Below are 15,127 nucleotides of genomic sequence, written 5' to 3' on the forward strand. Positions count from 1 at the left end.
CCAGATTCCTGCTGCTGGTCTGCGTTGCCTTCAAGCACTGTATTGCCACCAGTTTGGTTGTTTGTTGTTACTGGCTCTGATTGTGCTGCTTGTGTTTTGTGATCTTGATCCTGTGTTTAGATCCTGCCTTGATCTTGTGTCTCTCCTGATCACACAGAACTGAGTTCTCATATTATTCTCAAGGTGAGGTAGAAACAAATCTGCGCTTGAGAAGTTTCACCTTATGAGAGAACCTTCATTCTCTTTCCATGAGACATCTATGGTTTAATTCATCTAATACCTCCTGAGAAGGAGGGAAATCTATGGGCACTAATTCACAGTGCACTTCTTAGAAACAGTAGCTAGGTAACAGCTGGTAATGGTTTTACACAGAGGAAATAAGAGGCAAAGAGGTTAAATAACACGAGTACATTTAGAATCCTCCAGTTGGTGGTTCATGCAAGATCACACTTCTCCAGAGAAACATAGACATAAAATCTAAATAATCTTAATTTTCTTACATGAACGTAGAATCTTGCTTCATACGCATATTTTGCAAATTGATTATTCTGGACAGAATTAACTTCTGTGCATTTGCATCTCTATATAGTGTCACTTGCAGATGTATACCTTGAATACGGTCTTGCTAACAATTCTCACCTATCTGTTCTTCCTCAGAAAAGCCCATAATTTTCATGGCTTCCAAGGTCTCCTGGAACATCTCGTCATCTTGTTGAGCAGGAATAGGCACGTGGCCATTAGATAGAAAGGTATAATTGTTGAAGCCTTCCAGCAACAGATCATCTAAAAAGCAAAGAAGAAAAGCCTTACTTAAGGCATCAACTTAATGCTCTTGAGTTCTCCCAATGAACAACTGGAAAAAAACCCAGTGTTTTCACCAAAGGAAGACTCTGCTTGTGTGAGGAGTTTAGGGTTTTGTGGTGCACGAATATTTTCAAAATAACTTTTCATTTTGCAAGCTTGATTGTGTTAAGTTTCCAGTTTTCATTAGTAACTGGGGAATGTCTCTGCCCCTCAGTGGAATTTTGCATCCTATGGACTCAAATCTGAGCCATTCTTCCCAAAAGTCTTTCATTTAACGCCATGTGTGGCCTACTCAGAATTACACTTCTCCCTATGGGGATTCATATCAGGTAATAATAAGAACGGAACCAGGTAGCAGCCATAGTGGGCCAGACCAAAAGAATCTTCAGCCCTATACTGTGGCCAACAACAGATTCTTAGGTAAGGAGCATAAAAAGCAGGGAAAATACAGAGTTATCCATTGCTTCATCCATTCTTTGTCCACCAGTGATTTAGGGAAAGGTGTCATATTTGAACCAGGATGTCCCAATACATATTATGTCTAATCTTTTTTTTGGATCCACTTACACTTTTCACCTTCTCAACATTCTGAAGCTACGGGTTTCACAGTGTAATAACGTGCTGTGGGAAAGACATTCTCTTAATTTATTTTAAAACCACAAGCCACTATTTTTATTGGGAACCCCAATTTCTTTTGTGTAAAAAATAATGAATAACTCTTCCCTATTTATCTTCTCAATATCATTCAAGATGGGATCTGAATGGGTTTACATCTCCTGTAAATTGAAACATCCTGTAAACTGCAAGCAACCTGGCTCAAACAGGTGGACATCAATTGAAGCTTTATTATAATTCACTTGAGGGAAATATTTTCTATAGCTAAAGAGCTGTTTATTTATAGAAAAGATTGAATGACATACAATTAAAGAAGTTAAGATAAATTAAGTAAGCCATTGCTCAGACTGTTGAATGAGATCTAAGAATCATTAGCAAGTAACTTACTTCTCATTTGTTCAGAAGCTCCAGCAATCAAATAGTAAAAGATATGAAACGTTCGCTCATCTTTAGCCTGACGAATAGCACGGGATTTTTCAAGCAAATCTGTTTGTCAGTGTGTTAAAAAAAATCAAAAACATATTTCAATCCTTCCTTAATTGTGCCATCAGCCTCAGAACCATCAATGGCATTGTTGAAATGTTTGCCACAAACTTGTCTAACATGAACATGCATCTAATTCTGTGGCAGGAGCTCTGGTATTGGTATAATTCTCACCACAACGAGTAGACCAATTTCCTCCCTCTTATTGTATGGTAAATGCTGGTAATCATGGTAATAAGCACAACAGTAGACATAAATGCTTCTAAAATCAGGCATATAAAAATAGTATTCACAATATAATTCACACCACTTTTAAAATGAAGTAGCAATATGATTCTTTCAACATAAGGTGGGGCTGCTAGAAAAAGCTCTTTAGGCCAGTATTGTAGGTATAAAGGCAATAAAAGCAAAATTTATTTTTGGTCCATTTTTGTGACTATAAACTACTAGAAATGAAGTTGGCCATAGTGTAAGTATTTCAACATCAGTCAGCGATTCACTCTGTAAAAGCTATAGTGCTATAGATAAAGCTTCAGTTAAGACCAAAAAAATTAAAACCTGATTTTTTCTAAAGATCACTTGTCAAAATAAGAGCAGAAAGATAAACTGTTTGATGTTTGATGCTACACCCAAGGGATAAGGTCCTTCTTTATAGCTGCATCTTTCTTTCTCATTTATTGGAGCAAGCAGCTCCTCCTCTATGGAAAGATGAGCAATGCAGCACTGAGGAATCTAGCTACATATTAATTTGTTCATTAAAACACACTTTCTCATAAACATAACCAAGGGAAGAGGCAACAGTACTTGGCAAGCAAAGTCAGGCTAAGCCGAATTTCTCTGAAATGTCTGTACTTTTTTCCTGAAAATGTACATCAAGGTTACTGACATATAACTCCCTGCTCTGGGTATGTCATTTGAAACAGCAGGGCAGTATTTGGCATCCAGAGCAGACAAGTTCTCTGGAAATATCTAGCACTTAATGCTATCTGGGGCATCAGCACCGGCAAAATATTTGCTTCGCTTCAGTTGCCTGAGTTCCCCGAACATGTAATTTCTGACCATGGCCGTTTAACAAAATCTGCAGAGAGCAAGTCAGTTTCCGGATAAATTGTCCCTTGGTTTGGCAAAGGGAGAGGAACTGCAGGGACTCTGAGACAGCCCTTCTGACCGCACCGTGTTCTTTGGCTTTTCCTGTCTCTTCTGTCTTTATTAATATAAAGTCTTTAGAGGGGTGGAAGGGAAAGTAAAAATTATTTTTATTAAAATAACCCTTCAATCCTCCGGACGCGAATGAGAAAGCTGTCATACTAGGTATCATATAGACTTACCCTTTAACAGGTTATTCTTAATGCTTTTTCTTGGAATGCCTCTATCCCAGTACAACATATATCACCTTTGCCATACCTAAACAGCAGGGGATGTGCAGCCACAGGCTTGATACTCAGTCTGCAAGGCTCAGGACCCTTCCCTTAGAGAAGCCAGGGTGCACAGGAGTGAGGGTGAGATCGCACTGAGCATCTGGACTTCATCCCAACATGCGGTCAGGACCGGGACAAAGGGCCAAACCTGGACTTGAAAACTGGGAAGCGCTCTATACTGTAGTGATAATACCAAGCATTCAGTGTTTTTTCAAAGTGCCTATCACAGCACCAGTAAGAAACAGTAAAGTTTCAAAACCTTTTATGCAGCTGGAAATATAGACCAGAGGGAACCAGAGTGACCCATGCAGGACCACGGTAATATGAAACAAAACAACCACATAGCTCTCAAGATCATATGCAATCTTAACCACAAAACAATCTTTTCCCATTATCGTATTATTGGGACTCTGCTTTTAAAGTCCCCTGCCATTGCCTTAGGTATGGTGCTTCCATTTTCTGAAGCTCTATATGGGGAATAGCACACTTTCCTATAGCTGAGAAAACAGACCTGAAAATGTAAACGTGAGAGTAAGACAAACCGAGAAGCTGGTATCAGCATAAATGGAGCCACTTCCCTCCATCTTTGTTTATACCAGCCCCAGCGATATTTGCCTTTCTTAGACATGCAATGGGGCTTGTTTATCTTACTTCCTTCTGCTCACCCTAGTTAGCTTCCAGTGCAGCTCACTGAAAAGGATACAAGTCTCTATGTTTGCTCCGACAATGTAGCCTGTCACATCAAAGTTGATGCGGATGAATTTGCCCTGTGAATGAAAAGAAGATCTAGATTGGGCTGTTTTTTCAGGTTATGCCAGGTTTTCCAACATTAGTATTTAGCCTGTTTAATAAGACATGTACATCATCCTCTTAAGAATAACATGCTTGATTCCTTCCTGCCAGGACAACCTGTGGAAAAGCCTGAAAGGAAGTGAACTTCTCTGATATTCCCTTTGCAGGGACTTGCTCCCACATTTTGTTCAGGCACTTAGAGGGAAAGGAGTCCTCCCTGCTGGACCAGGCTTTGGGAGCTGGGGGTATGACAACATCAATTTTCTACTTTGATTTCCACAAGTTTAATGAGGGAATAGCATTGGATCTGCATAACTCCCTCTGCTAAGGTTCATCTGCATGGATCCCTGAATTTGCAGGGAAAGAGCAGAGGTGGGAGAGGAGGGTCTGCAGGGAAAACAAGCATCTGCCAGCACTCCCAGAAAAAAGTGTTATCAAGCCCCCAGCTCACATCATTCTAACTTGAATCTATATGACTGTTTTTTCTTTTTCTCCTGTAGTTTTTAATTTAATATATTAACCACCCTTGCTAAGTAACAGTCGCACCTTATGAGATATACGCTCAAGAGTGGTGCAAAGAAAAAGAAAGTACAGATTTTGTTTGCAAATATTCTGAAGGTGGGTAAGTCCTGGAGCAGGAATTGACTCTGGAAGGCCACAAGTTTGAGCTTGATCTTTAATTTTCTATAAGGCCAAATGCCTATTTCAGAGAGGAATTCTAAACTGTTTTTAAGGGATTAGTTTTAAGACACTCTTTAGAGAGAAGCACTGATGAGGGCCACTGTCTATACATTGTGTTTTAAAAGATACTGTATCCCGCCCCCCCCACCCCCCCCCACCCCGAACTGGATTTGTCCTACTTACGAATCTGGAGGAGTTGTCGTTCTTCACAGTTTTGGCATTTCCAAAAGCTTCAAGAATAGGGTTTGCCTGTAGAAGCTGTTTTTCCAGCTCACCCTAAAATTCATTCAGATGCAGTTAACCCTAAACTTCATAATTACTTAATTAAAACCAACACATGTACACTGAAGAAAAATGTGAAAGATAATTTAAGCCTCTAACTTTTTTTTTGCTGAATACTGCACTTCATGTGGATTTGTTTTCATTCTCTGTTAATCTTTGTGTTTATATATTTGTGCAGTTGACTGCTGTCCTGTATACATGACCCTTTTCCAGCCCTGTTGCCTGTGACAGATCAAAGTCAATTAATCTGTTTAGCATCATGACTGGCCTTTCTTAAAAAAAGGGTCATTCAATGTCAAATATATTTTTTTTCCAGTTTAATATCATTTTTAGAAGGGATATTCTTAAAGGAACCTCTAGCATGTCTTTTTCAAGTTAGTGTATTGAGACCCTTTGCTAGCAAATGACGATGTAATTAGAATAACTTGCCGAGAATCATTTTAATGTAATGCAGCACAAAGCTACAAAGCAGATTTCATCAAGTCTATTAATAATGATCCATGCAAGGCTATTTAGGTTAAATATGGAACTGCATTGATTTATTTCAAACTAGGATAATGAATTCTCATGCAAACACACAAACTTCGTATTATATTGTTAATTGTGATTGGTAATTGCTAATGAAACAAGTCATGCAAGGAAACAAGCATGCATTTAATACTCCTATTTCTAAACAAGTCAATGATGTTGAAAAAATCCTTTGCTTATGAATACAGCTTTTTTGAACTTTTCATTCAGCTCTGTCCTGTGAGGTCACTCACTTTCACATTTGCTTCTTGTCGTCCTATTCTTTGAGTACTACACTGCAGTAACATGCATTATTTCAAATAACTCACTCTGAAAAGGAAAAAGTCCTTGATAGATAGTATGATATCATTTAAATAATTTTAATTAGAAAATAAGGCAATATTTAGGTTGAATCTAGGGGAAATAATTTGGAAAATGTGTGCAAAAATAGTGTGCAAAACTGGTAACCTTTTCCTAAATGACATTCCTGAATGTCTTGTAACTTACGTGGCAATGATGAGAGCTGCCTCAAAAATATCATTAAAAAGCAACTGGTTGTTAACAAATGGGTAAACTTATCTGCCTGGTCCCGAGATGGGAGGATTAACACCTTCCTGAGAGCATAGGTCTTTTGAGAGCTAAGGCATGTATCAAGACTGCATTTTGAAAAAAAGAAAAGAAAACCCCCACCAAAAATCCCCCAAAACTTTCTACCTAAGAGTTGAAGGAAGAGGGGAGGAAGATTTCCAAACAAGCTAATACGGGAGTCCTAGAGTAAGTAACGAATTCCTAAAAGTCCCTGAAGTTTCTCTGTGCTGAGCAACTCTTTCCAGTTATACTCTGTAGACTTAAAAACTCCACTGTAAGCATAGGGTGTTGCTGAAATCAGATGGTGACAGCTAAAACAGAGCCTTGTCTGCTAAACTGAGGCAGATACCGCCTGCTTCTAGGGGGAACTGAACCTTGCCATAAACTTGGGGTATAAAACTGTGGCTCCCAATTAGCAGCACTGCATTGCAGCTGTAAATCCACTGAACTCCACAGAGTTGCCTATGCCAGCAATGAAATAGTTTTTTTGCAGAGCTTGTCAAATGAAGTACTGAATTAACTAAGGGGCAACACATTGCCCCTTGTCATAGCCACAGTCTGAGAGGCAGTAGTCAGAACGGGGGGGAAAAAAAAGACCGTGAAAAAAAAAATCCCATTTGCCTGGCACAGAAACAGAAAGAATATGCCAGCAAATCTGCCTATATTCCCAAAGCGTTGGTATGCTGGTAGGGCACACTACGATACAGGAGGGCCTATGAGGGCCTGTAAGGAACTGCCGTAACACACCTGCAGACACACGCTGCAGTGAGAATTGCTCTGTTACACATCATAGCAGCAAGCTAAGAACATGCTAACTTTTGCGGATGTCAACAATTCTCAACAGTTACATGAAAATGCAAAATTGAAAGCAATATCGAATGGAAAGCATGCAGCCATACAAATCAATCAAACGCCGTGAGGTTTAGGAATTATTTCACAACAGTCCTAGAAAGTTCAACCTGAAGCACAGAAAGCATTTGGGTATTTTCATCCAGAAATCACATTGCTCCATTTCAGGCTGAGTGGCTCTTTCAGGATCGTGGGAAATTTCATTCAAACTATGGCGATTTGAACACACACATATAGAAGAGAGTGATATTTGAAAGATGACCCTGCCTGTGTCAGACCTCATTCTTTACCATGGAGCCTGACACAGTTAGGGTTGATTTGTGAGAGCATTTGGCGCTATTGTTGCTTTTTGTCATATCATACAACATGTTTCAACAAAATCTCTCTTAAATTTTCCAGGTGCAACAATAGCATGCAGATCTACACTCAGTGCCTTAAACACACATCAAACAGTCTAAGTTACTCACGTAAGAAAAAGATGGACCTTGCTGTATTGAATAACGTGGTATAAAACAAGTGTCAGTATCATTTCCATTACACAGACATTTTTATTGTTTTTCCTGTATTAAAATAACCAATACACAGTTTCCATGCAAATAAACCAAGAATACAAATAAAAACAACCTATTGCAGACATACCAAGAGTACAAATACCATTAACATATATAGAGCATTTTAACTGAAGTAAACAAACCGCTGAAGCAAAGGGATGGGATTTGGATCCTGTCCCAGGTTAGTCTCCCAGGACCAGACAAGGACAGATATTTTTATGGTAAATCCCCAGTTCTTCTCTGGGGCAACTGAGGCATTTTGCTGTTCATTATTTTTTTAGTGAGTGAAATTGCAATGTCAGTAGTCCCAGTCACTGAATTACTATTTGTCAGCATGTGATAGAACAACTTGGACTTTCTCTCAGCTCCCATCTGGTGGATATTTGCCTTCAGGTCTGTCTCAGGGCCAGTTTGATCCTGAGACTCACGTAATTCCCCAGAGGAGTCAGCAGCAACTGTGGTTACATGCCTGTTAGGAATGGCCTTGAAATCACAAGTTCATTTCCCCCAGCCACTGAGCAGGACGCAGTAGGAAAAAATATTTTTTTTTGCATAAACATTCAACAAAGGAAAACTATGCCTTTAGTCTTGGACTGTTTCCACTAAATTTAATCACAGATTTCTAGAAAATACTACCCAAAGGGACACCTACTCCCTCCCCTGCCCCAAAGCAGAATCTGCTGTACGTAAACAATAATTATTTATGGTGGAAGAGGCCAGGCTGCACACCCTGTGCTCTGGAGTCTTCTGTCTGCCAGCATACGGGGTAGGCAAGGGCAACTGCAAGACCCAGCACAGGTGTAGTCATGAGATTTTGACTTCATTTCCCACTACCCTATTAATTACTTATTTTGGACTCAGTCCTCCATTTGGGATACACTGAAATGTCTTCCTGAATTAAGCCTGTTTTGTCATAAAAGTGAATTGCTACATTTTTTTGCAGAAGTTTTTGAGTAACATTCAAAAGGCTGGAAATGACATAGGACCTGGAGTTGTATCATTGAAAACAGCAAAGGCAGTTGAGAGCCTCAGCCACACCAATCATCTCTGGGAACTGGGCAAGTATAAGCTAGCATTACAGTTCAGAGCAAGAAAACAAACTTTAGTTGCTAAGGCAAGATTATTACAAATTTTGAAGGAACAAAGTACTTTTAAAAAATTGTGCCTTTCAAAATCGTTCTCTCAGACAGGGGAGTAAAAAGAAAAGGCAAGTTTTATACTGGGACTCTTTGCTAGCCAGTAAGAAAACTTGCTTGCTAACAAAGCCAATCAAAACTTTAGCAGTTTAAATGCTGGTATACATTTTTGTGATGCAATTGGATAATGTGTCAGTCAAAGGCTTTCCCAAACTTCTTAGTTGCCAGGGGCCAAGGGTAAAATAAGGACCCAAGCCCTTGCAGACTTCAAGGCCTTCATGCTAGGATATAAATAGGTGCTATGCATATGGAAAGCTATGAATATTTCTCTTCTAGCAAAGTACATTCTGATTTGATGCCTAAGGGAGTGTCAAACAAAAGGTTTTTTCCATAAACATAGAGCTGTGATGTAATTGTGTACTCTTAATATGTCGACCGTTTGGCAAGCCCCAGACATTGACTTGCTGTTAGCACGGTCAGCTCAGTACAATCCCAACAGGCTTGAAGAAGAGGTGAATACGGAAGAGCTCACTTACAGTGATGCTGGTGTCCTTTTTGCCCTTGTGTGATGAAGCAACAACAGCCAGGTACTGAATGACCTTTTTGGTATTTTCTGTCTTGCCAGCACCAGATTCACCTCTGAGGGGAAAGAAAATAACACAAAAGAAGGTAGGTAACTAGTGGGGACTCCTTCTGCCATGTGATGTATTTAGTGTATAAAAACAGGACTGGAAACTGCCCGGCTCAGTTAGTGTTTACCCCAGAACACCATCTCTCCAAATCCACCTGACTTCAGCATGCAAAGAATGCATTATCAGAGCTTCATCTCTGTCCCATTAGTATTTTGACTGGACATTGGGCCATTTAAGGCAATTCTAAAACATGATGCATTTTTGAACGGCAGTTCATCTTGCTTTGGCAGCATCTGAACGCTTATGAGAAGTTGAGCTGGCAGGGAGTCTGCTTGTATTTTAAGATCAAAAAATACAACATTAACTATGATGTGGTACAGCAGTAAGAAAAAACATCAGCAGTAATACAATAGTTTTCTCTTCTGAAACTCTGGCATTGAAGTAGACTAACAGCTCGTATCAGTGCTGGAGAATAAGCGAATGATCCTGCCTCATCTGAACTCCAGGTTCAAACGCTCCTTGAATCCTGTGGGACCAGAGCTGGGACTGCCCGAGGTGTCCCTGCTAACCAGGTGGTAAGGGACCTCTCCTGTGGGGACACGTCTGACCAGCAGAATCGGCATCCCAGCTGTGCTCCGTGCAGTGTCCCTTGGGAAGCAGGAAGGCAGTGGTAATTTTCCACCTCCCGGGGGACTTCCAGGGTTACATTTATTTACAACTCTTAAGCCCTCTCTTAAAGTAAAATACTGGTTTTCAAAGTACAGGTACAAGGGCCAGATTTACACAGTCTTTTCTCAAAAGAACATTTCCAGCCTACTTTTCCCTCGTCAAGTGTCACATTACATCGTCTCACATCTTCTAGATACCTTTGGCTCTGATGATTACATAGATAAAAATGTTTTTAAACTCTCCTGTCTCAGCAATCAGAAAGGGCATTAAAGTGGATGTGGAGGTAATAAACTAGTTCCTTCAACTGTATCAAGCTAGTGCTGTGAGGAGGGCAACAGTCTAAATGTAACTCGGACCTCTTTGTCTTTCGATTTAGATTAAAATGGGTTAAAAATAAAAAGAACAATACATGAAAAAATCCCATGGATATTTGTCAACGCTTTTGAAGCTGAAAGTATTTAGCTGGATCCATTGCAGTTCTGCATCTTTTCCTAATTAGGAAATACAGGAGTTAATTTTCCCTACGAAGGGACCAGTGATAAATGGACATAAAAAATATGAGTAAGTGCTGGGCAGAACTTTCAAGATGGGATGACATTGATGTAAACTTTAGGAAACCAGAAACAATTCCTGCCTGAGGTACGACACGATGAGAAGTGTTTCTTCTGGCTTTTAGAGTTTTAAGCAGAAATAATTGAGATGACTATGTTCCTTTTCACAAGACCTGGGTTCATTTGCGCAGTTTAGTGGTTGGATTCATCTCTGCCTGGGCTTCAGTGCTAAAACATTTCCATGTTTTATTGATAAAAATTAAGTGTCCTGGGAACAATTCCAAACCAAGCACACCAATTTGAAGACATGCATACAAAGTTTTTAAATAAATCTACCTTACAACTTTGTTTCTTTGGAAAAAAAAAAATCAAACCCAAACTTTCTTCAAACAAACCCTGGGCTTTGAACTATTCTGGTTTTTTAAAGGTTATTTGTAGTTCATCACTACATGAATTGCATTTCCTTTCTCCCAGGGCAACTGTGCCCATCATTTGGCTTTCCCCTGAATCCCTGTGAGTGTTACCATATATGGCATCATTTTACTTGTAATTATCCTACCATACTGTAATGCTTAAGTTACTCAAAATTTTGGTCTGTGCTTTCAACCTTAACTGTTTGCTCCTGCACAGGCTGAGGGTTTTCCTGTTTTCTGCAGATGGACTTTGAGGCTTTAACTTCCTTTTGAAGTGGACAATAAAAAGTTCTTCAACGTGAACTGGAAATGCTTCACCATGAAATGAAAAACCGACAGGATCTCAACAGCTACAAGTAGAAAAAAAATCCCTAAGGTCAATAAGTAATGAAGAATAATGTCCATAGCTGATGAATACATCTAATTTTTCAACACACCAGATCATTTTTAAATGTCCATGACAATAAACAAGTATCCATTAAACAACATTAGTAGCCCTCATACTCTGAAGGATGCATCACAGCTCTATGACAAGGTCTAGATTTCATCTCAGTAATAAAATACCATGTGTCTGAAAACTAACTAATGAGGAGGAATGGCCAGATCAGGTTGAATGCCTTAAACATCAAGAAGCTTACAAGGGGAAAGACCTGGGAGGAGGAGAGCATGCAAATCTCTTAGTTTGCTTCACAGGTGGATGAAATTCTTCCTAGAACTATTGAGCTGCAACAGAATTGGTCATGCTGTTTTTTTTTTCTCTGCATCTGCCTTGAAGTACCATCATTTCTTGGGTGGCAGAATCATAGAATGTCCTGAGTTGGAAGGGACCCACAAGGATCATCGAGTCCAACTCCTGTCCCTGCATAGGACAACCCCAAAGTTCACACCATATGTCTGAGGGCGTTGTCCAAATGCTTCTTGAATGTTGTCAGGCTTGGCGTCGTGACTGCCTCCCGGGGGAGCCTATTCCAGTGCTCCACCACCCTCTGGGTGAAGACCTTTTCCTAATGTCCAACCTAAACCTCCCCTGGCATATCTTCCTGCCGTTCCCTCGGGTTCTATCATTGGTCACCAGGGAGACGAGATCAGCACCTGCTCCTCCTCTTCCCCTTGTGAGGAAGCTGTAGACCTCAATGAGGTCTCCCCCCAGTCTCCTCTTCTCAGAAACAACTTTCATTGTGAGTCGGTATGAGGAATCCCACCTGTTTTAAAATCTACATGCTCTCTCAAGCTCAGTGACTGAATTTTTAAAGATGGATCTTTTTCTTGCAAACATCTTTCAGTGGTTTTGGCATGGACCATACACAACGGGGTTCCTCCCAGGAGGCATCTGCTCCTCTCTTCTGAGTGCCCATTTTACTCAGTCTTTACCCCTAAATTATGTTCCAAAGTGGGAGTTCACCATATAAATGCTGTTACCACTGTCCTAATTGTGATCTTTTGGGAGCAGACTGATCATGTGTTTAACTGAAGCATCTCAAATCATCCTTGTTGCCTGCAATACAGAGAGGCAGCACATTTACTGCCAGTGCTGTTCCTTGCACCCAGCTCAGATGGGCAACACAAAAAACCAGATCAAAAGCAGGTCCTGTTGCACAGTTCTGATCAGCCCAACAGCACTATTTAATCTCATCTACTTCCCATACATGTTTTCCTCCTAAGGAACTCCTTGGCTTTCCCAGAGCAAAAGGGTCCACTAGGCTTACAGGCTTGCTCTGTTAAAAACACCACTCTCACATTGTGTGGCATAGTTTAAATTTATTCTTCCCTCATTTCTTGCCAGGAATTGTTTGAGGAGCTCAGTACAGGATTTACAGCGCATAAGCTTACATATACAGTACTCAGCTATATTAGAGTTTTTGCACCACATGAGCTACTAAATCCTCTGTGACTCCATTACCTTCATGTTAGATGAAAATTATCCCAGTTAGAATAGGTTTCCAAATTAGGACAGGGTGAGACTAGCAAGTTGGCCTCGCTGTTGTGGGGTGAGCCTGTGGTGTAGCTAGAGCTCTTGTACGTTTGAGTATAACTTGGAAAAAATCAGTTTTAAAAGTGTATTTTTTGTTGAAAATTTGAAAGCTTTCCATATCAATATTATGATATAAGACTTAGATTAATTCCACTTTTGGAAACATCTAAAAAGTAACAGCAGAATTTATTTTCAGCATTTGTTTCAGTAAGCAATGAACCACAAAATTGACCGTTCACACATCTTTTAATCTGGCTATGCTGGCACTGCGGGAAGCCTCTGTACACAGAGCAGTCAGTGAGGTGCTCTAAATCACATTAGGGCTTGGCAGGCTTCATCCTGCAGTATGAGATGTGCAAAGATAATGAAAATCTTTTTCCTAGACCAGCTGTACCCTCCTAGAGACCTGGCTCAGAAGCCAGCCCACTGATCCTACTAGTTTGCTTATAAAAAAATTCCCAAAAGAGACCAAGCTGGTTCAGCACCAAGCTCCACCCTGGGTCTAAAGCTACACAAGATATCTGTGTGGGAGAAGGGCCAGGCAGCAACGCTTGCCAGCTCCGGCCTTTGAGATTTAGTGAGCTGGGAAAGAAAAGAGTTTAGCTCTCTTCTGGAGGAGTCTTTTGACTAATGGGGCTTTGCAGTTTGGAGGAGGTTCTGGATGACTTTGCTTCTTGACACGTGTCAGGGGAGAAAGCGGGCTGAGGTCCCGTGGCCGGGTGAGGCTCTGGAGAGTTTGCTCAAAAAGAGAGGGGAGGAAGGGGAAAAGGGCGGGATGCTCACTGCCTGACGCAGTATTTTGTCTGTTGCTGTATTGAACTAAGTGGAAATAGCACCCTGCTACCATATGTTTTGATAGAAGCTGTTCAAACTAAATGCATGTATAAAAAGAAGTAAAAGGTAACAAAAACCTATTAGATTATAAAATGTTGAACAAGCATCTGTTTTCACAGCCTTCATATTACCCCAAACATTCAGAATTTTGATCAGATTTTTTTCTCATTCATTTAAGGTGTTTTTTTGTTTAACTGAAGCTTGTGCATGGTCCTTTGAGCCACATCTGCTTTCTCGAAAATATTCTACCCACTCTTCTCAGGAAGTGGCTAAAATATGATAACTCCAAGATCAGACAGGTTTAAGGGGAGATCTTTAAAACACTCGTGTGCTTAGCTATGCAAATAAGCACCTGTGGAATTTTTAGTAAAAAACCTTTTGAAAACTCCACTAAGATCCACTTGTATCTGTAAAAATTGAACAACTTAAAAGCCAGAAGTCTCTTTCGAGGGCCTTTACTTGCATTGGAAGAAGCTTGAAAAGTCACAAGCCTGTTCACTGGCCATCGCTTGGACAATTCATGCTTAGTTGCTGATGCAGCAAGGCAGTAACCAGACAGATTTCTTGGGACTTTGCCTTCAGCAATATCTAATGTGCTGGTAAACGCAGACCAGCACGGTCTTTGCAAGAGTGAATACAGAATATTGCATGGCAAACTCTGGTGTCAAAGAAGAGAGACTGCAGTGCGGGATGCCTAAGCGCAGGCAGGAATTTCAGGGAATCCCAATAGCCAGGTAATGGTGGAGGCTGCCCAGAACAGTGCAGGGACCAAACCACAAGGATGGAAAAGTCTTAACTGCCTTAATTTTCAGACACATAAACCAATAAGATTTCATACCCTTAGTGCAATATTACATATTGTATATTTATTAATATGTTATGTCATGTCATGTCATGTCATGTCATGTCATGTTATGTTATGTTATGTTATAATAATGCAGCCACAGATATATTAGTAAGCACGGCCATGGTATAAAGTTTCTTATGTTCCAGAGAGGCAGCTTGTAAATGTGCATGATAGGATGTGCGGTTTTAAGGTTATCTGTGAAGTGGCAGAGAGCAACTGGCAGGGAATGACATGAGAGGGTGTTCAGTGAAGCTGCCGATGGGAAAGAGCTAACAGCAGAAAGGATGTGTGCACAGAGGAGTGGAGATCAAAGGCAGTATGTGTGTAGTTATTAAGAAAATGTAGAGGAAATAACAAAATCTAGGAAAGACAGTAATTCTGAGGAAGCGTTAGAACCCATGACCATTAAAGGCATTTTAAACATACCACAGTTAATCACACAAAGGGTAGGGATTGGAAAGGAATGCAAACAATACTTAACCACATGAGGGTAGGTTCAATGA

General features: G+C 40.3%; 1 protein-coding gene across 3 annotated transcripts in view; it reads right to left on the minus strand.

Annotated features, from left to right (window-relative positions):
* MYH11 (myosin heavy chain 11) overlaps positions 1-15,127 on the minus strand; it is a 62,714-nt gene that overhangs the window by 24,960 nt on the left and 22,627 nt on the right. For 2 of the 3 annotated variants that reach the window (XM_087731808.1, XM_087731810.1), the window contains exons 5-10: positions 9,243-9,345; positions 7,487-7,507; positions 4,977-5,069; positions 4,024-4,087; positions 1,807-1,905; positions 640-783 (exon numbers count right to left, since the gene is read on the minus strand). In XM_087731808.1, coding sequence (XP_087587934.1) covers positions 640-783; positions 1,807-1,905; positions 4,024-4,087; positions 4,977-5,069; positions 7,487-7,507; positions 9,243-9,345 — 524 coding nt within the window. The remainder of the gene's footprint in view (positions 1-639; positions 784-1,806; positions 1,906-4,023; positions 4,088-4,976; positions 5,070-7,486; positions 7,508-9,242; positions 9,346-15,127) is intronic. The other variant, XM_087731809.1, reaches the window with a different exon arrangement.

This window comes from Nipponia nippon, unplaced genomic scaffold, assembly GCF_047370975.1.
Source record: "Nipponia nippon isolate SJK-2023a ecotype South Korea unplaced genomic scaffold, ASM4737097v1 scaffold_5, whole genome shotgun sequence".
In the NCBI taxonomy this organism is placed as follows: domain Eukaryota; kingdom Metazoa; phylum Chordata; class Aves; order Pelecaniformes; family Threskiornithidae; genus Nipponia; species Nipponia nippon.